Source organism: Dreissena polymorpha, chromosome 2 (genome assembly GCF_020536995.1).
Source record: "Dreissena polymorpha isolate Duluth1 chromosome 2, UMN_Dpol_1.0, whole genome shotgun sequence".
Taxonomy (NCBI): domain Eukaryota; kingdom Metazoa; phylum Mollusca; class Bivalvia; order Myida; family Dreissenidae; genus Dreissena; species Dreissena polymorpha.
In genome coordinates, this window is record NC_068356.1 from 114,384,387 (window position 1) to 114,410,458 (window position 26,072).

At 34.5% G+C, this 26,072-nt stretch overlaps 1 protein-coding gene across 2 annotated transcripts in view; it reads right to left on the bottom strand.

Moving 5' to 3' along the window:
- Positions 1–13,625: 13,625 nt before the first annotated feature.
- LOC127868552 (aconitate hydratase, mitochondrial-like) overlaps positions 13,626–26,072 on the bottom strand; it is a 35,013-nt gene continuing 22,566 nt past the window's right edge. For both annotated transcript variants that reach the window (XM_052410409.1, XM_052410408.1), the window contains 11 exons: positions 25,739–25,843; positions 21,617–21,708; positions 20,006–20,111; positions 19,526–19,683; positions 18,745–19,003; positions 18,103–18,308; positions 17,645–17,742; positions 17,277–17,370; positions 15,247–15,379; positions 14,501–14,622; positions 13,626–14,168 (listed from right to left, as the gene is read on the bottom strand). In XM_052410409.1, the coding sequence (XP_052266369.1) occupies positions 14,031–14,168; positions 14,501–14,622; positions 15,247–15,379; positions 17,277–17,370; positions 17,645–17,742; positions 18,103–18,308; positions 18,745–19,003; positions 19,526–19,683; positions 20,006–20,111; positions 21,617–21,708; positions 25,739–25,843 (1,511 nt within the window). In that variant the 3' untranslated portion in view covers positions 13,626–14,030. The remainder of the gene's footprint in view (positions 14,169–14,500; positions 14,623–15,246; positions 15,380–17,276; positions 17,371–17,644; positions 17,743–18,102; positions 18,309–18,744; positions 19,004–19,525; positions 19,684–20,005; positions 20,112–21,616; positions 21,709–25,738; positions 25,844–26,072) is intronic.

Here is a 26,072-nt window from a genome sequence, read left to right on the forward strand (position 1 = left end):
TAAATTTTATTCTTGATTTTTTACTGGAGCTGTTACGATCCAATGTTTACATTTATCGATATAAAGCATTTAATGAATAAGTTAAAAAATGCTAAAATCTGTGAAAAGGCCCCTTTAAATAACCTTTACATAACGCTAGCAGACACGAATGTGTGCACTCCATTCATTGAATTGGCTGATTTGAGCATGATCACCAGACATAGGCAACATCTCCGCGTCTTTGTAGTATATGATGTTACACTAATCAGTGTAGGGAAATGCGGAATACTTTCTGCATATTCATTTTGGCCCAGTTACGCATAACCGGTAAATTTCATCCCAAGACTCATGGTCAGTGCTGGGTGTGTAAATTGTCAGAGGGGAGAGGGATTGTACTACTAATAAAACCATTATGTTGATAACACAGTATAGCTTATAAGGTATCAAATAAACCGAATTTAAGGGATAGAAACAAATGAAAACCTATCGGTAAATGCCATTTGTCTTGGATTGTGAGACAAAACTACCGAAATAGTATAGTGTCCATGATAGAAAGGAAATCGTTTAATTATCAAGCCACAGATTGGTGATATGCGTGGTCAGTCTGTCTGAAATTGTTTTGCAAGACAAAATAGGCTACAGAGATTTGCCAGTTCGCAATGAATAACACAGCGTGACTTCAATTCTTTCGTAAAGTATCGCGGTTTGATATTCCATTTACAAGACGCAATGAATTTTTGTAAAGACCCGCATCATGCAAACACGGAAATAACACAATATGCTGCCAACGTGGCTCCACTCCAACCTGCGCATCCGCGCAGTCTTATCAGGATATGCATACTGACGAGAACACTGAGAAGTTACCATGAAATGTTGCGTGCTTTTTTTATAGCGTAAAGCGTAGCAACAGGCCATACTGCGCAAGTGGGCACGCTGGGGTCGAGCTACGCTGGCTGCATATGCATTAGCAGCATTAAGACAATGTTTCGTATGCCGTGGATGTAACAGTGTTATTTGAATGTGTGGAAAGAAAACTGCATCTTCATCATATGTTTCGATGACGAAGAAATAAATTCATAATAAGCCACATGAGGACACATTTGATGTGATTACACATAGTAAAATATGTATGTATAAACACTATTATGTGGTTTATTATATGTGCACTTCATGAGAAACATTTTATGCCCTGGATATGTGACTTTTAAGTTAAAACAAAAGCTGTCACCATAGGATGACTTATGCCCCCTATAAACGCTCGATAGAAGTTATGAGCTTTTTTTGAAACCTAAATGCAGGACCCTAAGTTCAAGGTCACAGGGGTCAAAATTTGTGTGCATATGGAAAGGCCTTATCAATATACACATGGATGCCAAATATGAAATTGCTATCTGAAGCAACATAGATTAGAAGTTATGAGCATTTTTCGAAACCTAAACGCAAAGTGTGACGGACAGACGGACGGACAGTCTGATCACTATATAATATGCCCTCCTTCGGGGGCATAAAAAGGAACACATCAATACTTGAGCCTTTGTATTTAATTAAGTTTTTACCATAGCTATATAAGGAAAAATGCCCCGTCCGAATGCAGCCATGTTTTTCAACCAACCAGTACCATTTTCTAACTCGTTCAAGATATCATTAGGACATATCTTCTGACCAAGTTTCATGAAGATGGAAAAAAAAATGCGGCCTCAAGAGTGTAAACAAGGTTTTACTATAGCCATATATAGCCATATTAGAATAAATGTCCCGCCCCATAGTCAGTAGTGGTCATGTTTTTTCACAGACAAGAACCATTTTCGAACTCATCCAAGATGTTATGTCAGAGGACGTATGTTTTGACCAAGTTTCATGAAGATCGGAAAATAAGTATGGCCACTAGAGTGTTGACAAGGTTTTCCTATAGCCATATCAGGAAAAATGGCATGCCACTTGGCATGAATCATTTTCAAACTTGTCCAAGATATCATTGGGACGAATCTTCTGACCAAGTTTCATGAAGATCTGTCAATAAATGTGGCCTCTTCAGTGTTAACGAGATTTTACTATTTCCATATATAGCCATATAAGGAAAAATTCCCCGCCCCCTAGCGGCCATGTTTTTCAAGCAACTGTAACCATTTTCAAACTCATCCAAGATATCATTGAGACTAATTTTCTGACCAAAGTTGATAAAAATCTGATAATAAATGTGGCCTCTAGGGTGTCAACAAAGCAAATTTTGACGCCGCACAACGAACAAAAGGCGATTACAAAAGCTCACCATGACCACATTGTGCTCATGTGAGCAAACAAAAAAGGGTGTGGGCATACAAAATAAAAGTGGCGCTAAATATTTTAACAAAGTGGGCATAAAAATTGCCCTCCCCCCCCTGCATTTCTGCTTAATCCCCAGTATCACCAGTATTTTCATGAGGCATTGTTGGTTATTTAACAAATTATTATTGAAGACGTAGTTTAATTATTTTTACATCTTTAACTGTCTTTAGTTCAAGCAATCACTTTTTCATGGCTGCAGCTTTTTTCTGCACTTTTAAGAGCTCTTCCTCATACTCTGTGGTATCCTTTCCTTCGCCCTGCAAGGTGCTAATTATGTCCTCCAAATTCTGTTGTTCAAGATAGGGAAAGGTATCATACAGCGGGCGTTTTAAAATTTTATCAAGATTATTTTCTTCTCGAATAAACCCAAAGTACACAAACAAGACAGTTATGCATGTAAGGCAAATTGGTTTTTCAAACTTCCATGAATCTGCTTGTGGGTCTGGAAATGTTTTCTCATACGAGAATTTTTCTGGATTATTGTAGAATTCAGTCATAAACTGGTATGGTGGCTGCTGTGCAACATCAGAAGGTGAAGATGTTCTCCTTTCGTCCAGAGCTGTGGAATCATTTTTCCTTGATGCAAATCTTGAAACAAGAGAAAGAATGCGTTAAATAAAACAACTATAAATGCAATATTAGTGAACAGTTTAATGTCAATTTATTCATAGTAATTATAAAACATGAGGGCAAAAATTCATTGACTGCAATGCTTTAGTGGTAAATTGATGTATTTTGTCTATAATTTCAATGGTTCAATACTTTCCCATTGTGTGCTTTAATACCAATGTACTGAGTTGCGATTTTATATTTTGTTAAAGAACATGATCTATTGCAACAAGCACGCTTTAGATGTGCAGAACTTATCAGACGAAAGCAACAATTTCACGCAACGCTCTTATTAAAACATGGGGTATACATTGCGTACATGTAAAGTGAATGCGTACCAAATTGACTTTTATTAGCAATTATTGTAAAATAGCGGTAGAACAAGAGTCTCCATAGGATGACATATGAGCCCGAAAAACGCTTCGATAGAAGTTACGAGCATTTTTCTAAACCTAAAGGTAGATTTCGAAACCTAAACGCGGACCCTAACTTCAAGGTCAAGGGGGTCCAAATTCATGTGCGTATGGAGAGGCCTTGTCCATATACACATGCATACCAAATATGAAGGTTGCATCTGAAGCGACATAGAAGTTATGAGCTTTTTTCGAAACCTAAACGCAGATTTCGAAACCTAAATGTGGACCCCTAAGTTCAAGGTCAAGGTCAAAGGGGTCAAAATTTGAATGCGTATGGAAAGTCGTTGTACATATACACATGCATACCAAATATGAAGGTTACATCTGAAGCGACATAGAAGTTATGAGCATTTTTTGAAACCTAATCGCAAAGTGTGACGGAAAGACAGACATACGGACGGACAGTCCGATCACTATATGCCCTCCTTCGGGGGCATAAAAACTTTGTAAGCCAGTTTTCAGAGCAAGAACACCAACTTTGGGGAAAAGGCCAAAGCCTTTTTTCAGGGAAAAAAAAAGATTTTTTTTTCTGGCTTTGGGGAATGAAAAATACTGAGGTAGATTGGAAATTTAGAGAAAAATGCATGATTTTAAAGCAATTTCTGTAGGGGAAAGGGCCTTTTGGTTAAAGGGGAAGAAAAAGAGGCCCCTTTCTAAGAAGGGTTTTTGTCCCTGGTTTTATAAATGGACATGATGACTCAAGTGTTTCAGATTGGATTAGTCCTTTGGCTTTTTGCCCCAAAAAAATGAAATTGACAGAAGAAATTCATTTCAGTGCACCGATCAGGCTGACAAAAAACCCTTTGTCAGACATTTTGACCAGTACATTTCTATATCAATAAGTATTTTGGATGACCATGCTTCGGAACCATACAGACGTTTGAGATTAAATGTTCGGATTTTTTGCGTTTTATTGAATACAGTCATTTTTGTCACGTGATCGCTTACTTAAGAAATAGCTGTCTTTTTTGGCTTTTGGAAGCTAAATTTTGAAGCGATTTCGGTTGGATCAACTTTTCATGGTTTAAGCTTTTTTGAATCGCGACATTGGTAAGACTTTGATTTTGCTTTGAAATGCGAACCTGTTGCTGACATCATTTTAACTAGCTAAAGAAACTTCAGCCTACTGTTTATATAGTATTGACATACCTGTATGCTGAAGCTAACACCATATCGAAAGTCAACCAGAGTCGTAACATATTTATGTCACGCTATAAATCAAAGAAAGCTCATTTTCTTGGATACATTTCTACATATATTGGTGAATGAATATAAATTACTGCATCGAGGAATATTTTAAGGTTCAAATGTTGCAAATGCATCTTACAATAGATGAAAATAACTCATCAGTCTGAAATTCACAATTTTGACGCCATTGTCACTTTGTCACGTGACGAATTTTCATTTGGATACTTTCGGATCAACCTTGACATTTTAGCTGAAATTGTAAACATTACTTTCGTTTTCTGAAATCTATTATTTGTGATTAACAACTTACGTCTGGTGGATTATAAGACTGATTTCATTGTGAATCAGGTAGTTTTATATAATATTTACTTTGACTTTGTATTGACACTACAATTTGTTTACAAAATAAGCCAGAATAATTAAAAAACTGGGAAATGTCATTCTGAATTTGAAAACACTTGAGCACATGGTTTGTTACTAAAAAAAGAAATAATGTCATATGACCGTGAAATCTCGGGAGATTTGCATTTCAAGAAAGTCTGTCACATCGCTGTTTTTTCTGGATATGTGAGAGCAGAATACATGTAGATACATTTTGAATGTTTAAGATAGTATTTTGTGAAAGAATATATCAGTTAAATGTAAAAAATGTCAATCTTTCCAATCAAGAGGTTGATTTGGGCCAACAACTGCATTTGAAAGCTGTTTTGGACCGGTCTTTGTTAACTGTCAACTTTTCAGGAATTTCTGGTTGACTTTCCTAATGGGGTTGGTCCATAACTATAAAGTCGTACCAGTCAAAAACAAAAAAAACGACATTTAAAGTTATTGTAGCCAGAACTACATTTGAACAAGATGGCTGACATTACAGAAAATAAATGTTGACTCTCTGAAAAAATTACAAATAAGAACTAAATTAACAATGGACAGACAACCAAAAAAATACAACCAAATTAACGATGGACAGAAAGCCAGTGACAGTACACTTGTGGATACACAGTGATTGATTTTGATATTTTCAGTCAAAACACGGCATATTATAACATGGCATATTATCAGTGGTCCCCAATATAACTAGGTTCCAGACCCTGTGGTACACAATATTTGTCAGTAAAATTAAATATATATAAAGTTAAGTGGTGTCAATTGATCAAACCAAGTTAGTTAAGAATATAAGAAATTAAGGATCAAATTAGTTCTGGCTACCATAACTTTAAATGTCGCTTTTTATGATTTTTGACTGGCGCGACTTTATAGTTATGGACCAACCCCATTAGGAAAGTCAACCAGAAATTCCCGAAAAGTTGACAGTTAATAAATACCGGTCCAAAACAGCTTTTAAATGCAGTTATTGCCCCAAATCAACCACTTGATCGGAAAGATTGACATTTTTTACATTTAACTGATATAATCTTTCACAAAATACTATCTTAAACATTTAAAATTGATCTATTCTGCTTTTACATATCGAGAAAAACAGCGATGTGTCAGACTTACTTGAAATGCGAATCTCCTGAGATTTCACGGTCATATGACGTTATTTCTATTTTAAGTAACATACCATGTGCTCAAGTGTTTTCAAATTCAGAATGACATTTCCCAGTATTTTAGATTATTCTCGCTTGTTTTGTAAACAAATTGTAGTGTAAATATAAACTCAAAGTAAATATTATTTAAAACTACCGGATTCACACTGAAATCAATCTTATAATCCACCAGACGTAAGTTATTTATCACAAATAATAGATTTCAGAAAACGAAAGTAATGTTTACAATTTCAGCAAATAATGTCAAGGTCGATCTAAAAGTATCGAAATGAAAACTCGTCACGTGACAAAGCGACAATGCCGTCAAAATTGTGAATTTCAGACTGATGAGAGTTATTTTCGTATATTGTAAGATGCATTTGAAACATTTGAACCTTAAAATAATCCCCGATGCAGTATTTTATATTCATTCACCAATTTATGTAGAAATGTATCCAAGAAAATGAGCTTTCTTTGATTTATAGCGTGACATAAATATGTTATGACTCTGGTTGACTTTCGATACGGGGTTAGCTTCAGCGTACAGGTCTGTCAATACTATGTAAACTGTACGCTGAAGTTTCTTTAGCTAGGATCAAATTAACTTATGTAATCAATCGAATTAGACACGGAAACGTATGGGAGCTAGTCAACTCGTACCTAAGTCAACTCGTACCTTCGGTCAACTCGTACCCGATTTGGTCAACTCGTACCCGAATTTTGGTCAACTCGTACCCCCATTAGTCAACTCGTACCCGAATTGGTCAACACGTACCCTCCTAAAAATTATTTATATATATCAAAGACGTGAAATATGTTTTTGTATATGTTTTTGATATGACTATAGATACAGGTTATAAAAAAATGTATTTTTTTCAAAAGTAGACAAGTTCATTATTTTTTCACACGTGTATAATTATAAAGGACGTTTTTGTAGGCGTTTTGTTTGATAAAATGTTGACTAATAACACCTTTATGACAACAGGACCGTCGGCGATTTGTTAAACAATTTGTTTGTCGTGCATCTAAAATGACACGCGCAGATTGGCTTTAATCATTAATCATTAATATCTTGAAACTAAATACGGACTCTGTGTTTCGTGTCTTGGACTTATTTTCATTTATTGTTTATCGTGGATTGTAATTATTATATATATTAAATTTATAAATTATTTGTACATTAATATGTGTATTATAATCATTAAGATTATGAGATTTTGAGTGTAACTTCTTGCGTTGTTTATGGTTCTTTCATTCAGCAATATATAACCACCGTCTGTCGGATTATCTAATTTATTGTAATCTTGTCGATCCCTGCATAGGCAAATAAATTTAAAATTCATATAAACATCATTAAATCTGAATAAAAACATCATCAATATTTGTTTTACACAATAATCCTAATCTTTTTAAATTGATTGGTTAGTTGTTAGTTTGGATACAAAGGTGTTCTTCATTTTTACAAAGGTGCAGATTAAATCGATTTAGATATTAACGACCCGTGTCAAGTAATGTGTTAATCAATATTTAACAAAGGTGAAGATAACGGTAAATTACGATATTAACGACCCGTGTCACGTTGGTGTTAATAAGTATTTTAGGTGTTGATTAATTGATTAAATCATGGACTCAATTTTCAGACGAACCATAATTCAAGGCATATATCAACAACAACAACAACAACAACATTTATTAACTAATACACAAGTGTAACGACATGGATGATAATTATTTTGCAATTTGGTAATATTTATAAAAATCATGCAATGGAAGAAGTTAACAAATATTTTACTGATTCATAACGTAAGATTTTTTCTTTTAACATCGATAATGATAGTTGTTAATAAATACATATTTTGAAAGATAAATTATTTCTATATATTTCTTAGATAATATAATCTTTGTATATTGGACATATTAATAAGAATAATATATATAAACTTAGGTAATTACTTTAATTAGTCATATCGTACCCTGGTAAAAAAAACATACAATTTATGTTAGTCTATGCCAAAATATAACTTTATTTGGTCAACTCGTACCTGCAATAAACATAAAAAACATCAAATGCACGCAACACCCATCGCAATTTGTTTCCATAAAGAACAAAAATTAAAAAGGTACGAGTTGACCAATCTGAAAAATGACTAAAGTACGAGTTGACCAAATCGGGTACGAGTTGACTAGGGTACGAGTTGACTTAGGTACGAGTTGACTGGAAACCAAACGTATTACACATTGATAATGAGTTCATAAACAACTACAAAATATCCTAAATTTACAAACAAATTCAATTTTACAATAACCTTCGTGTGTAACATGTTACTGATGTCTGTTTGCATGCTTTTAATCTGCAAAATGTTCGCAAAATCACCAGTGACATTTCCAAACGTTTTCCGGCAAGGGGTCACTTTACGCCATATTGAGGTTAAAGTGCAGTAATTGTGTGTTCTCGACTGCCCATAACATCTCTTCGCAGAGACAAGTTCCGAGCATCCACCTGATCATCTTATTTTAGCCGCTTTGTTGAGTTTGAGTAATGTTTTGTGTGAACTTCGAGCATCATGCCAAAACAAGTTTTCTTGTATCTGTTTTAAGGAAACATCAATTTTACTAACCCATATACCTACAAAATGATTCACTTGTTAAGCTAATCTTTAAAACTTAAAAGGAAAATAATTTATAATGGTAGCGCGATTGTAAAAGCTTCTTCCATTCTTTGAAGATAGAAAGAAATTCTCATCATTGTAACAAGAAATATCTTTAAAAAAGATATACGGCGTTGATTGTGGTCGATGTTTATGAACGATCAAAAGTTATCCCTATGAGATAAAAAGTAGCGGATGCCTTTTTTCTGCGCAGTTCTTAGCTACATCATAAGCAAATCAATTACGGGGTGTTGCGCCAGATTTCGTGGCTTATTTTGCTTTATGTGATATTATTACTCAGATATCTATATTTACAGAATAGAAAAACACAAGAAACATGAAAATAAACGAGTGCATATAGGTCAGCCGGCAATACTCGAATCTTATTTAATTGCATAATTATAGTATAGTGAATTATTGTGCTCAAGCTTAATAAACTGGTCTAAATTGATAAATATTTCTAAATAATTTTATCAAAATTGGTCCTTATCATGCAAATGTTGAAACCATATTAAAAATCGATGATTGACATACCACAATAATATCGCCGAATATCTTTATTTAGTATCTTTCTGATCAAAACAGACTTCAAGTGCACAAAGTTTACGAGACGGCGTTTATATAAAGATTTCTGCAACTGACCGCAAACTGACCTTGATACCTTGCGGATTGGAATGCAATGCATTACAGTCACTACGTTATTGTCAGTAAGACCGGTGTAACAAAATGATCGCAACCCCTTCTGCGAACTCCGGTGATGAACTGTATATAAACTCTGACTTTCACAAATGGCCGCGAATTGACCCGAAACCTCGCGAGTTGAAATGCAATGCAAGTAAGTACTAAATATGACAACATAGCCTTTAGTATAAACGCTTTTGTGATGGTAATTCTCTGAAAATAAAAGGTGAACGCACAAACTGTATTTATGTCGAAAGTTGATTGTAAAACTGTTCTATATATTGAGCCTTTTCATTAGAGATAAAATTGTTTCATGCAGTAAAACAGTGTTACAAAGACGCGGATATGTTTCCAATGTTCTGGTGTTATACTCAAATCAGCCAATGGAATAAATGAAGTGTATTCATTCGTACCTAGCCGCGGGAAATTTTATTTGAGTATTATTGGACACTTACAAAGGTCAAGTCAAGGTGAAAAGCTGGCGTAATACAGCTTACGCCGAATAAGAGAATAATTACTCTACATAAATGCAATACTAAGTATCTGAATAGTTGTTACTAGAATCTCAGCTGATTAATTGTTCTGCTAATAGTAATACATCTCGGATATAAATAAAACTTATCTTAATCCGGTATTGTTTCACTCAGTTTCGCTAACTTCAATCTTTTAACAGTATGCGTGTGTTTATTTGATACAAGTTCATAGGACAATAAAATAGTGTTGTTTTTTTTCTTTTTGAGATTATAGGTGAGTTTTAAATAAAGAATATTGGTTAAAAACTTTTCGGAAAGCGTAAATGCCAACATAGCTTTAGTTTAGTACAAACATCATGTATATTTTCTTTATTACAAAATATACATAATTTCAATTAATTGAAAATGGAGTACGACATAAAACATGCATGAAGTTTTTTATTTTCTTTATTACAAAATATACATCATTTCAATTAATTGAAAATGGAGTACGACATAAAACATGTATGAAGTTTTTTATTTTCTTTATTACAAAATACACATAATTTCAATTAATTTCAATTACATAAGAATATTGTTTAACATGTGAATTCTATTTTCTATTAAATCAAAATGGAGTACGACATAAATCTTGTATGAACTTCTTTATTGTCTTTATTACAAAAAATACATTTACAAAAAAATACATAGAATATACAGTGAACGTGACAAAATACAATACAATTTAAACAATATACATGTGCATTACTCCAGCACAACACCGTACACTTGACCGACCTTGGCCGGGAACTCGGAGGTGGTGCATTGATTCGCCTCATACTTGTCACATAAATTAGAGATCGAACGCGGTCGTTATAATTAGATACTACGCGAAAATAGAAAATGTAAATTTTGCAACGGACACGCTATAGAAAAACGAGTGTCACTTTGTACTTGTTTGTCTTTTAGATAGAGAAATAAGAAAAGGAATATTTAAAACTATATTTTCAAAGGTTACCAATGTTAAATAAATTTGACATTCTAATGAAGTCGGCAAATAAAAAAACATAAACTTTGCTTGATATATTTTGAATGCTAATGAAATGCGTTATAATATATACAATCTGTTATAATTTTTAATAATATCACATTGAATAAAGCATTTTTATTTCTTTCGGTTGAAGTCTTCCGAATTTAATGTAGCTAGTTTTATATCGTTAAAAGTTAAGAAACTATTTTAAATGCGCAAGTAATTATCAATATGTGCCAATATGTGTCATTTTACACCATATGGGCGTTCTACTAATCCGTTATCAAAACAGATGCCGCAAACTGTGAATGACCCTTGACACTTGGTCTGATTAGCGAGTTTTTTTGTACGTGCAAATTCTTCAACTTCTTATATTTTAAAAATTGCAAAAAAAATAGTTTAAGAGGAAATTAATAATATATAATGATATATTATGTACTTAATTATATATGTAAAATTTATTAAATATTTGTCTTTTAGCAGTCACTAATCCATATGCGTAAATTTATTTTATTGTTTAACATAGTAATCAAGAATAACGTTGGACACTATATATTGTGTATGCTACTTTTTGACGACATTGACTATGTTATACGATTATAACAATGCTCATACCACGACACTCACACAATATCAACACACAACAAATTTACACTCGTGAAGAAATTCGTATAATTTACACGATTTAAAAACACTATATTTCAAACTCCAAATAAAATCCGGTATACTTACCAATTTAATGAAAAAACAAAGCAACTACTATAGGCAACTTTGACACATGAACGGGTTATATATGTATATGTATCTCAATAATTCTGGATCTTATATATATTTGGCCGCCACGTAAGTTTACAACACCTTCATTACTCGTTGGTTACACTTTTAGATGCAAACAGAGAGTTCAGAGAAAAACACAATTTTCTTAAACGGATTATTCCTACGTGCTTATTGGCGATAAGTATGCCGACTTTGATTACAAAATTAACGGCTTTTAATAAAAAAACTGAAACATCTATTACTCAACGAAAAATAGTGTGACTAACGAACACTTTATACTGTATGCGATAATTCGCGATATTTTTGCCGACTTAGATTATACAATTAACGGTTTTTAAATAGACTAATAAACAAGTCATGACTATTTAATAGATATGATAATTATATTCAGCATAACTATTCAATGATAATATAAAATAGTGTATGGCCTTTCTGGTATACCATGAGGCCTTTTTGGTTCACTTATGCGGCCTTTTTGGTAAACAGCCTTTCTGGTACTATACCATGGATATAATATCAACTTGGGAACGTCCGACCACTAAACACGCATGCATTCATTTTTTCACTTTGATACTGGTTCTTAGAGCAAAAAACATTTGCTTCCTGCACAACAACATTTCTTTAAATAATATGAAAACTAGTAGAATGTAATACTATCATTTCTTTAACTTTTCAGCATGCAAATCATATCTATTAACTTAATTGTGCTATATTTTATTTCTATATTGTAGCTGTTTATACTTGTTATATTTATACTCATGTTTATATAGTCGGTTCAAAAGCCTTTATGGCTTATGTTGTCTATTTATGTCTTGCCGACTCATAATAAATCTTATCTTTTCACTCTGTCATCTCCAACACATTGGTTTTTAGGTTAGCATTCCTTTTTGTTAACCTTTTAAGGTATACATAAGCTATTTCTCATTTTAATAAGGATTTTTAATTACAAAGCTCTTCACAATACATATATTAAAAGGTTTATTTTGCAAATTTAGCAAACATGATCAAAAACTCATATCATAATGATAATGGTCGGTCCGGTAAGTGGAAACAAACTGACTTTTTTAAGCATAAAAGCGTTCATTTTGCTACAATATCATCTAATTCCTACATACCTCCTCAACGAAGAAATTGTGCCCCCAAGTAGGAATAAAACAGTGATAGGTTGTGAGAAGCGCCCATAAGACCATTTCGTTTTTTTTAAAATTCTCTATATGAAATTCCTACATAGATGTTGTTCATGTTCTACGAATGTTCATGCATACAAATTCCAAGTGCATCACTTCTTTGTTTTACACTCTGCTATATGTTCCGGAGTCTCGAGCAGTCCATTACCCATTACAAACCCAAGCTAGTTAATGTCTGTCCAACTTTCTTTGCCTTTCTATACAGAATTGCTTTTGCAACCATGACAACTTCCTGAAAGTGATTCTATAGTGTTCATTCTTGCAAGTCATCAGGAAGAGGAACAACAAAGTTTCTATCAAAGAATGCTCCAGTTCAACAAACTGGTCTACAGACTCACAGATAGACATCCAGCAAAACACCCCCTCTTCTATAAAGGGGGGGGGGGGGGGCATAAAAATAAACTGATGTTAATATGAATCACAATACAATTTATACAAAATGAGGTTTACATAGATTGAGAATGAAATTTAATTAGGTACTTTTGTTTCTGCTCAAAGCCATGAAATGGCATTTCCAAGACAGTTATTAAAATACCAATTGCTTTAAGGAGCTTTTTATCATTTTATCTCAAGCAAATTCTTGAAAATGTAAATTTATTATATGATGTTTTTAAGTATTACTTTCAACTACCAATGTTTAGTTAATAAAAATTGCGAATCATTAATTTAATGCAATGCATTTACTTTATGAAAACTGTTTAGACTTTGTACTACATAACTGTTTAAGCATTTTTTTTCCTTAAAATCAGTATTGGTCACAAAGCAGTTTGATAAGTGTTTTACTAATTAAAACAAGTCAACTCTGCAAACATATAAATTTAATTTATTTTCATTCAAAATTTGCAACAAAAAATGCATTGACGAGCTTGTGACTAAAAATTGTATAATACATTACATTATGTTAGCTTTATCACATTCCAAAGTTATAAATACTTTATTTACAGCACAAAATTTTATTACAATAAAGCCACCTGAGGAGAATCAAATACTTATTTGATTACATTTCACTCAAGAATACATCCAGAACTTTTCTCTATTAGACAAAAAAATAAGCAAAACAGAGGTATGAACAAAAACCAACAACTTACCATTGTATTTGTAATAAGAAAAAATTAATCACACTAGGAAAAGATCAGTGTATGTATATTTGATAACACAAAATCTGAATAAACATGTCACAATCGTTTTATATCTGTTATAAGGTTAAGTCTTTCACTTCTTTTTAAGTTCTGCCATTCTGTTGAGAGCAGATCCAGCACGGAACCACTCTATCTGACCCTCGTTCATTGTGTGATTCAGAGTTATCTGCTCCTTTTGACCATTGGCATGCTTGATCTCACAGGTGACGGGCTGAAAAGTTAAAATACATTTATCTTTTTATTTTGTTTTATGGTAAAATAAAAATAGTTACAGTAAGTAAAGGAGTAAAACATGGCAGTTAAATTTTAAAATGTAAAATTTATAAAAATCAATAATATAATTTGCCAAAGCTTCACATGTGTTGTCAATGCAAATGGATATTTTGAAAATAATCTGAAGCCACTAGACTTTCAAACAAAGTTATTTTAACACAGATTTGACAAATTCCAAAAGCGTTACTGATTAAAAGTTTCAGGAAAAAATACATGGAAATCAACTAAAAATAGGACGATTCAAAGTCCCAAATAAAGTAACATCCTCACCTTGCCGGGTGCCAAATCCTTGAGGCCCAACAGAGAGACCCTGTCTGATGGCTGTATTTTATCATAGTCGCTTGCGTTGGCAAATGTCAGGGGAAGTAAACCTTGCTTCTTTAAGTTTGTTTCTAAAAAAAGGAACTTGTTATATCATCCCTGCTTACAAAAATGTTTCAGCGTTTATTTACTGTTTCTGTATTATGTTAACAAATGTTAACAAATTAATTTCCAGTCTTCTCACTTACCCCATTAGCCCATGGCCTTTTTTGGGACATATTATAATGAAATGATTGCATCAATAATTATAATCCATGTAAAGGGTATATAAGTTTATAAATACAAACTATAGGCTATCTGGTTTGAATAGCAGTTAACAAAATATAGATATTACATTAACATTATATTTTTCCCACATTTGTTTTCATTTTCACAGTCTTCAATTTAATGTTAACAAATAAAAATAGCTGAAAACAACACTTTAACATCAAATGACCTAATAAGATCAAACAAATGGCACCACTAAACTGCACGTGTTTGCTGTATCAACAGTGTTGAAGACACCAACATTTATCTGGTGAGATTTTATCTTGTTATTACGGGTATGATGTAAGAATAATTAAAAGGTGGGTGAGCTTAATTTGTACTGCCATAGTAGGGGTTTCCAAAGTCTAGCAATATTTAGGATACATCTATTACGAACAGTGTTGTATGCAATTTGAAAACCACATGCACAAAAAAATGCATTTGATTACCATGAATTCGTGCAAAACTTTTGACAATGATGGCCCTGCCTCCCAGATGCCTGGGCTCCAGTGCAGCGTGTTCTCTGCTGCTGCCTTCACCGTAGTTCTCATCTCCAACGACCACCCATGGAGTTTTCTTAGACTGGAAACAGTCAAAATACTCTTCAATTTTTACTGCATTTTGTTTGCATGAATAATGTCCACACCCACAAAGTGTTGTATGCATGAAGACACACTAATTGCTCTTCAATAGTTGCTGAAATGTCTAAGTGCATTTTATTTTATTAATAAATTTAACATTTATATAGAAAACAAATCACATAATTATACAAGACTATTGCCAAGCAATAAAAGTCCACTACCGGCTCCACCATTGTCAGAAATTCCACCATTGTCAGAATATTTTTTTTATTTGTTGCCATAGCAACCAGAATTTTTGACGTAGGAACAAAATGAAATGACGTGCATAATGTCCATATTGCCATCTATCCATGTTCCAAGTTTCATGAAAAAACATGAAGAACTTTTAAAGTTATCGCAAGATCCAGAAAAACACCATTTTCAGCAGTATTTCTAGTCAATTTGTTGCCATAGCAACCATAATTTTAGACATAGGAACAAAATGAAATGACGTGCATAATGTCCATATTGCCATCTATCCATGTTCCAGGTTTCATGAAAAAATATTAAGAACTTTTAAAGTTATCGCAGGATCCAGAAGAAAACACCATTTTCAGCAGTATTTCTAGTCTATTTGTTGCCATTGCAACCACAATTTTTGAAGTAGGAACAAAATGAAATGACGTGCATAACGTCCATATTGCCATCTATCCATATTCCAAGTTTCATGAAAAAATATTACGACTTTTTAGAGTTATCGCAGGATCAAGAAAAAATCACCATTTTCAGCAGTATTTCTAGTCTATTTGTTGCCATAGCAACCACAATTTTTGACGTAGGAACAAAATTAAATGACATGCATAATGTCCATATTGCCATCTATCCATATTCCAAGTTTCATGAAAAAAATATTAAGAACTTTTAGAGTTATCGCAGGATCAAGAAAAAAACACCATTTTCAGCAGTATTTCTAGTCTATTTGTTGCCATAGCAACCACAATTTTTGACGTAGGAACAAAATGAAATGACGTGCATAATGTCCATATTGCCATCTATCCATATTCCAAGTTTCATGAAAAAATATTAAGAACTTTAAGAGTTATCGCAGGATCCAGAAAAGTATGACGGACTGACGGATACAAAACCACAAGTCCCCTCCGGTGAAACCGGTAGGGGACTAAAAATATCATTTTGGATTACAAAATAACTACAGATCTTTTACATATGAGGCTAGTGATCCCTAACCACTATGTCAGTCTTGTCCAAAGAACAGAACAATGAAGAAATGTGTGCCTCACTGACATGATGAGTGTATTGCACATTTACAATTCATTAAGATTTGTAGTTCAAATTAACAATAACATTTTATTTGGACTGACATACCAAAAAACAAACTCACCCTCCCAAATTTGGCATATGGAATAATTACAACAAAAACAACCCAACCTTGATAAAATTAAAACCACAATATTTCATCTTGAAGTATGTGCTGAATATACATCTTTATCGATTTCTATGAAAAAAGTTCTTTTTAACTATTATTGTTTTAAAAATAACATGTACATATCTCATAACAAGAGCTGTCTCCATAGGATGACATATGCCCCCAATAAAGATTGAAGTTATTGAAATGCACTAAGTGACCCCGTGACCTAGTTTTTGACCCGGCATGGCCCATATTCGAACTTGACCTAGATATTGTCTAGATACAACTTCTGACCAAGTTTGGTAAAGATCGGATGAAAACTATTTGAATTAGAGAGCGGAAACGAAAAGTGTGACAGACTGACGGACAGTGTGAAAACTATATAGCCCCTTTTTTTCGAAAGGGGGCATAAAAACCAGTTTTATTTGAGTTTATCTTAAAGAAACTGTCACACATTATAAGGTTAAGGACCATATCTCTGTCAGGTGTCTACCTTGTAGTAGCGGCCAGTGTCGGGCACTGTCCCATACTCTCCAGTCAACTGATTCTTTACTTTATTAATTTCTCCATTGTCAGCATTCACAGCTCTGTAACAGAAAATACAAATCAGTTGTAAAATTGTGTATATAACGTCATCAATACTAACTCATTAAAGTAATTATCATAAAATGCACAAGTATCAGTGCAATAATAATAATTAAGTCTTATTTAAAACTTTTAAATGTAGTTTGAGCAAAATTCTTGATTAGCATGTATTGACTATTGATGACGATAATAATTATGAAATGACTGGTAGTTGAAATCTCAAAATCATGAAGAACTCATAAGGCACAAAATACAAATAAACTACTGATAGCTGACCCAATCAACAGATTGTTTGAGATGTTGTCTAGGTGCCCTCTGTATTTTAACCACTGGCCAGCCGCACTGATGTGATCAGTTGTACACTTGCCCTTGGCCTAAAATGATCAAATACACTTGAACACTTCCGCTTGTTTCAATTTTAACTTTTGGGGAGTGGGGAAAGTATTCTGAAACAATTAAAGAGTGAGCGACTGTATAAATACTAAATAGCAGGGCCAATGACTATTTTCAGTCAAAGTAACAATACCACCTCTACGTTTCTTTCTCAAACCTTTGATTTGGAAGTCAAGTAATAAACTTTTAACACAGTTTACTCAAAAGTTTACACAGTAAAGCTTGTAAAGTTTATATCAAGCTTGAAACAAGGAAATCATTCCCCATCGTTGCGTTTACAATGGCCTATGAGGGGTTCAGCATGTGTGCAGTTAAGTTCATGAGCAAAGTTTGCTCTGTACCTTGATAAGGATGGGCATGTCTACGAGGTCTTTTCCGTCCCACTTTTCGAAGGGAGAAAGTAGCTGCAGCCTGTTGCTTTTAGGATCCACCTTCACGGACACCTTGCTGCTGTCTTTGGGCGGGGCTTGGAAGGTGTTCATTCCTGGGTCGAAACCTTTAGCTGGGAGCTCATCACCATACGGGCTGTTCAGTTTGAATTTGCTTCCTGACAGTATGTACAGCAGAACCTTACTTAGTCTATTTTTCTTTCATCTATCAATAGCTTAGAATAATTGAACGTTACAATTTTAGAATGTTAGCACATGCCAACCTCGAACTACAGCTAATATTGTTAACTGCCATAACAGATAACATTATGCAGAATCAATGTCAAATTGGTGTCAATAGGTCGCCGTGGTGTAATGGATATGGTGTCCGCCTAGCGACTGGGAGGTCACGGGTTCTATCCCCACCGTGGGAGCGTTCTTTAGATCTCCCCCAAAGACACCAAGTACTGGTTCTAGGCCCAGGAAACGGACTCAAGAGCGTTTATATAAGCCTAAGGCTTTCGATGCAATCGAGCTAAAATAAATAGGTTTAAACTAAATTAAACTAATGTCAAATTCAATGACTATTTTATTTGTCATAAACAAGTTGGTTACCATCGGCAGCAGTAAGTTCATCAGTCTCTGGGTTGAATCCAAGCTCTCCTGAGATAGCCATGGCTGTGACAAGCTCCGGCGATGTGACGAAAGCGTGTGTTGCAGGGTTAGCATCATTCCTTCCAGTGAAATTCCTGTTATAGGAAGTCACAATTGTGTTCTTTTCTCCTTTCTTTACGTCTTTCCGGTCCCACTGACCAATACATGGCCCACAAGCATTGGCGAGTACAACACCACCAATGTCTCTCAAAGCTGCGGCCTACAGAATATTTTATTTATTAAAAACATGCTCAAATCATAAATTGGTTTACCATGAAGGATATTAATTTTTTTTAAAGTACATTTCAGACATTCACTTTAATATATAGTGCAAACAATTTTTAAACTATACTAAAACATTATTAATCTTTTTTTATGAGCAATAAAATGTGCCGCTTTGTAAAAATTGATGCCACTTTTTAAAATTTGTTGCATTTAACCACAATGGCGATTGACAGTGAAACCCCTAACTCATAAGATTGGATACAAATGCTATCATAATGCAACTTAAGAGCAAATTCATTAATTTCCATGGACGCTTATTCGTTCATGTGCAATTGTCCACAAATTTTCATGCTGATGGACACACCTGTCCATCTCTTTCTATTGTTGTCCTGATCTGTTTATGTGTATTTGTCTACAGATTTCCATGCTGAATACACACCTGTCCATCTCTTTCTATTGTTGTCCTGATCTGTTTATGTGTATTTGTCAACAAATATCCATGCTAATGAATACACACCTGTCCATCTCTTTCTATTGTTGCCCTGATCTGTTCTGAGCCTGGTGTAATGGTGAATGCTGACTTGGCCTTGATACCCTTGGCAAGCGCCTGTTTGGCAATACTGGCAGAGCGACTCATGTCCTCATAACTGCTGTTAGTGCAGCTCCCTATCAGACCTACAGCACAGTAAGAAAGAAATGTGCATTTTAGCATTTGAATTTAAATGTGCAGTCATTTTCCAGGCCATTGTTATATGGCCAACATATCTTATTACACATTCCAAGTGCATTGAAGGAAATACATTTCCCCTCCAGGACTTTTGGCAATTGAGCTAGTTTTTTTGGCTTTGGGCAATAGGGTTTGTGTGACTATTTAAATTTATTTGATACAGCCATTTGGAATAATATTTTTTTAAATAAAGACATGTCTTTATTTATGCATTTATGTGATAGTTTGAAAGTGCAATTATATGAATCAGAAAATTATTCTGTTACATACCGACTCTTATATCAAGTGGCCAGCCTTTCTCTTGTGCAGTCTTCTTCAGTTTGGATATGGGGTTGTACAGGTCTGGAGTGAATGGACCGTTCACACTTGGCTCCAGCTGGTAAAACACATATTAAACATTATATTAACATTATGTGAAAGAGCTTAAAAACACAAACTTTTTAATAGTCTAAGCTACTTGTATAATGCTAATGATGTTCATTTTTGTAATCTGTAAATGTATTGGTACATTAGAAAGAAGAATTAATTGGTATCAAAAATCTTACTCTATTATGGGAAAAGCAACCTTTTCAAATACTGGTACATCTATTTTGTTTGGTTTATAACTGAAATATGGAGATTGCGAGACAAACCAAGAACAAGAACTTGTGTAGAAGAACTTCCAATAGATTTGGAAAACAAAGGGGTCTGAAATGCCCAAAGTCACTCCCCTAAGATATTCCTAAAGAAGATTGAACTATAAATGAGACTTTTAGAGGGTTAACAAGGTTAACTATAGTAATATAAGGAAAACTGCCATGCTTTTCAACAGACTGGAACCATTTTCCAGTTTTAACATGGTTTTAATATAGCCATATATGGACAAATACCCAACCCCCAAGTGGCAATGTTTTTCAACCAATCAGAAACATTTTAAACTCATCAAAGATATCATTGACACAAACTTTCTGTCCAAGTTTCATAAAGATAGAACAATAAATGTGGGCTCTAGAGTGTTAACAAGGTTTTACAAAAGCCATATAAAAAAATGCTTCATTCCCTGGTGGCCATGTTTTGCAACAAACCTTACCATTTTTTAACTCATCCAATATATAATTGGGACAATTATTCTGACCAAGTTTCATGCAGATTGGAAAATAAATCTGGCTTTAATACTGTTAACAAGGTTTAAATATAGCCATATAAGGAAAAATACCCTGCTACCTGCCAGCCATGTTTTTCAAGAAACCAGAACCATCTTTTTCCAAGATATCATTGGGACAAATCTTATGACATAGTTTTATGAAGATTGGACAATAAATGTTGCCTCTACAGTGTTAACAAAGTTTTACTATAGCCATATTAGGAAAAAATGCCCAGACCCCTGGTGGCCATGTTTTTCCACCAACCAGCACTATTTTTGAACTTATCTAAGATATTATTAGGGCAAATGTTCAAAGCAAGTTTCATTAAGATTAGACCATAAATGTGGGCTCTAAGGTGTTAACAAGGCTTTACTTTAACCATAAAAGGACAAAAGCCCCCTCCCCCTTTGCAGCCATGTTTTTCAACCAACCAAAACCATTTTCGAACTCATCCAAGATATCTTTGAAACAAATCTTCTGACAAAGATTCATGAAGATTGGACAAGAAATGTGGCCTCAACAAGGCAAATGTTGACACGGCATGCCGCAAAAAGGGCATCACAAAAGCTCACCATGAGCACATTGCTCAGGTGGGCTAAAATCAGAATACAATATCCAATATCCAACATGTTAAATGCAAGCAATTATCTTACATAAAATGTGTCTACAAGGACAAACAAATATGAGTTCCACATATATAAAGCTGATAAGAACAATTTAATTGAATTAATCACTAAATAGCCATTAGTGTACGTACAGTATCGAGATTGATGTCAATTATCTGGTCATATTTAGCTCCCTTATCTGCAGACAAAAGGTTCTTGTACGAGTTGGCAGCATCCGCTATATCTGCAAATTTGTGAGAACAAACAACTATTGATAGTGAAATAGAAACAAGAGGGCCAAGATGGCCCTAGTTCGCTCACCTGAGAGGAGTCGGTTCATTCAATCTTTACCTAACATCAAACTTGACCTAGATATTGTCCAGACAACATCCTGGTCAAGTTTCATCATTATTGAACCAAAACTCTGGCGTATTGAGTGTTTTGTTTTTGTAAGATTTGACCTGGTGACCTATATTTTGAGTTGACCCACCTTACCAAACATCAAACTTTGCTTACAAAAATAAATATTTTGACCAAGATTCATAAACTCTGAAACAAAATTGTGACCTCTGGAGTGTTAACAAGGATTTTGTATAATATAATGGAAATTTGGACAATCTAAGGGCAATAGTTATGGCATTTATTATGTGATTTTGCTTATTATCAAACTGGACTGAGATCTTTCAGCAACTTTTATAAAGAATGCTTGAGAAGTGTGAATGCTAGAGTGTTTACAAACCAAATGTGGACGGATGGACGGCGGATAAAGACCAATCCTAAAACCTCACCTGAGCAATCAGGTGAGCTAAAAAGTGTGTTTCACCGATCTGAGCCATTTTCCAACTTGTCCAAGAAATCAATAAAACCAATGTATTGACTAAGTTTCACGATGATTAGGCAAAAAAATGTGACTTCTATAGTGTTTGATAACAAGGTTTCTCTCTAGTCACATGAGGAAAACTGCCCCACCACTCTGGCGGCCATGTTTTTTGACTGCTCCGGACCATTTGCCAACTCATCTGAGATATATATAAAACCAATCTTTTCACCAAGTTTCATGATGACTGGGCAAAAAATGTGACTTCTAGAGTGTTCACAAGCTTTTTTTACTATATAAATATAAGAAAACTGGCCCCCCCCCCCCCCCCCCCCCCCCCCGGAAGTCATGTTATTCAACTGACCGAAACCATTTTTGAACTCAACTCTTGTATCAAGGAAACAAATGTTCTGACCAAATTATGAAAATAGGGCCAAAAATGTGACTTCTAGTGTTCACATGTTTTCACTATATACATACAGAGAAAAATGCCCCGCGCACTGGCAGCCATGTTTTTTCACCGAACTGGACCATTTTCGAACTCATCCCAGATTTCAATAAAACTAATGTTTTGACCAACTTTCATGATGATTGGGCAAAAATTGTGACTTCAAGTGTGTTTACAAGGTTTCTCTATAGCCAAATAAGGAAAACTGCCCCGCCCACTGGCGGCCATGTTTTTTAACAGACCAGAACCACTTTTCAACTCAACCAACATATCATTAAGACAAACATTTTGACAAAGTTACATGAAGATTGGGCATGAAATGTTACTTCTACAGTGTTTACAAGGTTTTTCTTTTTTTTTACCTAGTGACCTAGTTTTTGACCCAGCATGACCCAGTTTCAAAATCAATCGAGATATCATTGCGATAAATGTTCTGACCAAGTTTCATGAAGATCAGACAAAAAATGTGGCCTCTAGAGTGTTTACAAGGTATCTCTATAGCCAAATAAGGATAACTGCCCCGCCCACTAGCGGCCATGTTTTACAACAGACCAGAACCACTTTTGAACTTAACCAACATATCATTAAGACAAACATTTTGACAAAGTTTCATGAAGATTGGGCATGAAATGTGACTTCTACAGTGTTTACAAGGTTTTTCTTTTTTTTTGACCTAGTGACCTAGTTTTTGACCCGGCATGACCCAGTTTCGAACTCGACTGAGATATAATTGGGACAAAGCTTCTGACCAAGTTTCATGAAGATCGGAAAAGAAATGTGCCCTCTAGAGTGTTTACAAACAAATGGATGGATGACGGACAGACAGACGTCGGACAAAGACCGGTCACAAAAGCTCACCTGAGCAATCAGGTGAGCTCAAAAAACATCGAACCTCGAAAAACAATTTACACATAAATGATACACGCAACTACACTGTATTATTATGAAAACATTAATAGTCAAAGGGGAGTAACTACTGTAAACTTAAATGCAATATTTAGAAGAGTTGTCTCGCATGTTACAGGACCTTTATTCATGATTGTTTACAAGCCTTTTTACTATATAAATATAAGGAAAACTGCCCCGTACCCCTGGAAACCATGTTTTTCAACGGACCATTTTCAAACTCAAATCTCATTAAGGAAACAAATGTTCTGACCAAATTTCATGAAAATTGGGCCAAAGATGTGACTTCTAGAGTGTTCACATGTTTTCACGATATACATATAGAGAAAAATGCCCTGCCCACTGGCGGCCATGTTTTTTCACCGATCTCGACCATTTTCGAACTCGTCCGAGATATCAATAAAACCAATTTTTTGACCAACTTTCATGATAATTGGGCAAAAAGTGTGACTTCTAGAGTGTTTACAAGGTTTCTCTATAGCCAAATAAGGAAAACTGCCCCGCCCACTGGCGGCCATGTTTTTCAATGGACCGGAACCACTTTTGAACTCAACCAACATATCATTAAGACAAACATTTTGACAAAGTTACATGAAGATTGGGCATGAAATATGAAATTCTACAGTTTTTACAAGTTTTTTCTTTTTTTTGGACCTAGTGACCTAGTTTTTAACCCGGCACGACCCAGTTTCGAACTCGACCGAGATTTCATTGGGACAAAGCTTCTGACCAAGTTTCATGAAGATCGGACAATAAATGTGGCCTCTAGAGTGTTTACGAACAAATGTGGACGGACGGACAGACGACGGACAAAGACCGGTCACAAAAGCTCACCTGAGTAATCTGGTGAGCTAAAAAAAGAACAGTGAAGAGACATAAAAGGAAGCCAATCCTTAGTCACTGAATGTTTTTGTATTGGAATACTTGTATTTTGTGAGCATACCAATTGACGATTTTAAGTTTGTAACAAATATTTATGTCCAATGTTTTAAAAACATTTATAAGACAGAATTACCTTAGGAATGAAAAACATTAATATACAATGTAATCCACACATACGTCGCCAGCTAGAAAAATCAAGATACTGGTATTACACCATGGGGAGAGTGCATCATACTGTGTACTTTCTTAACTGGTACACAACATTTCCTGTAAAAGCTAATGTAGTAAAGCTGTAACTATAGTGTTGACTTTGTTAAGGTACAGTAGTAAGCATTAGCACTTATTGTTACAACTTTATTATCCATTGAGCATTAATTTGCTGACACTAATTATAACCCATAATGTTTGCGCCTTCTGTTATTGGCGCCGTTTGAGGTAAGACTGTTGTAAATTTGGCCATGATTGTAATTAAATAAACACCGCAGAACAGAAATACGCTTCATTGCTTCAAACACTCGTTAACAGTCATTGAGTTTCACTTATTTGCTAATGATAACAATAAATAAGTTAATTGGCATGCAAACATAAATGCTGGTTTCTATACCCTCATATTAATGGACTAATTAATTGACATGTGATTCCTAAAAAAAATCAAAATGAAAAATTTGCAAATGCATTTGCTTACAAATAGTCATCTTTTGAAAAACTATAAATTGCATGTTGATGAAAACAAGTGTTCCGTGGTCAGAGACATATGCCTCCCAAACGTGAAAATCAATAGGGGTCATCTGCCAGTCATGATCAATGTACCTATGAAGTTTAATGACACTAGGCCTAAGCGTTCTTGAGTTATCATCCGGAAGCCATTTGGTGGACGGACCGACATGTGCAAAACAATATACCCCCTCTTCTTCAAAGGGGGGCATAATAAATGTCTTCACAGTATTTATTTTTATTTTTTGGGGTGGGTAACCACCATTCAAAATCGCGGGATATGGAGTGAGAAGTGAGCTTGTCAGTCACTGTGAAAGCCAATTTTTTTTATCAAATCCAAACTTTGTTAGAAAATTTAATAATATACCAAAGACCAAAGTTCCATTTTGTTTTAATACAAACAATAAATTCTACCAACTAATATATAATTACTTGTTTTTTTTTAAGCTTTTCTCCTAACAATGTTCTACACAACAAATGGTACCAGACCTTGCTAGCAACCCTTACCCTTTCTGTTTGTGGCTTTCAGGTAGTCCTGCATCCTGTAGTTGTATGGGAATACTGAGGTTGTGGCTCCAATTTCAGCTCCCATGTTGCAGATTGTACCCATGCCTGCACAATAGGAAATAAATAAGCAACTATGTACAGGGGTCGACAAAACTGTTTTCAGCAACTTGCCCTGCAGGGCGAGTAGCTAAGAATTTTCACTTGCCCTGCTGAAATATGTACTTGCCCTGCAATTTATTCAAAAACTGCAATAAATCAGAACTAATATGTTTTATTGTGATTTTCTATTGGTTTTCATATAGAACTGTTAACTCACGAGCTTCAATAAAGCCTA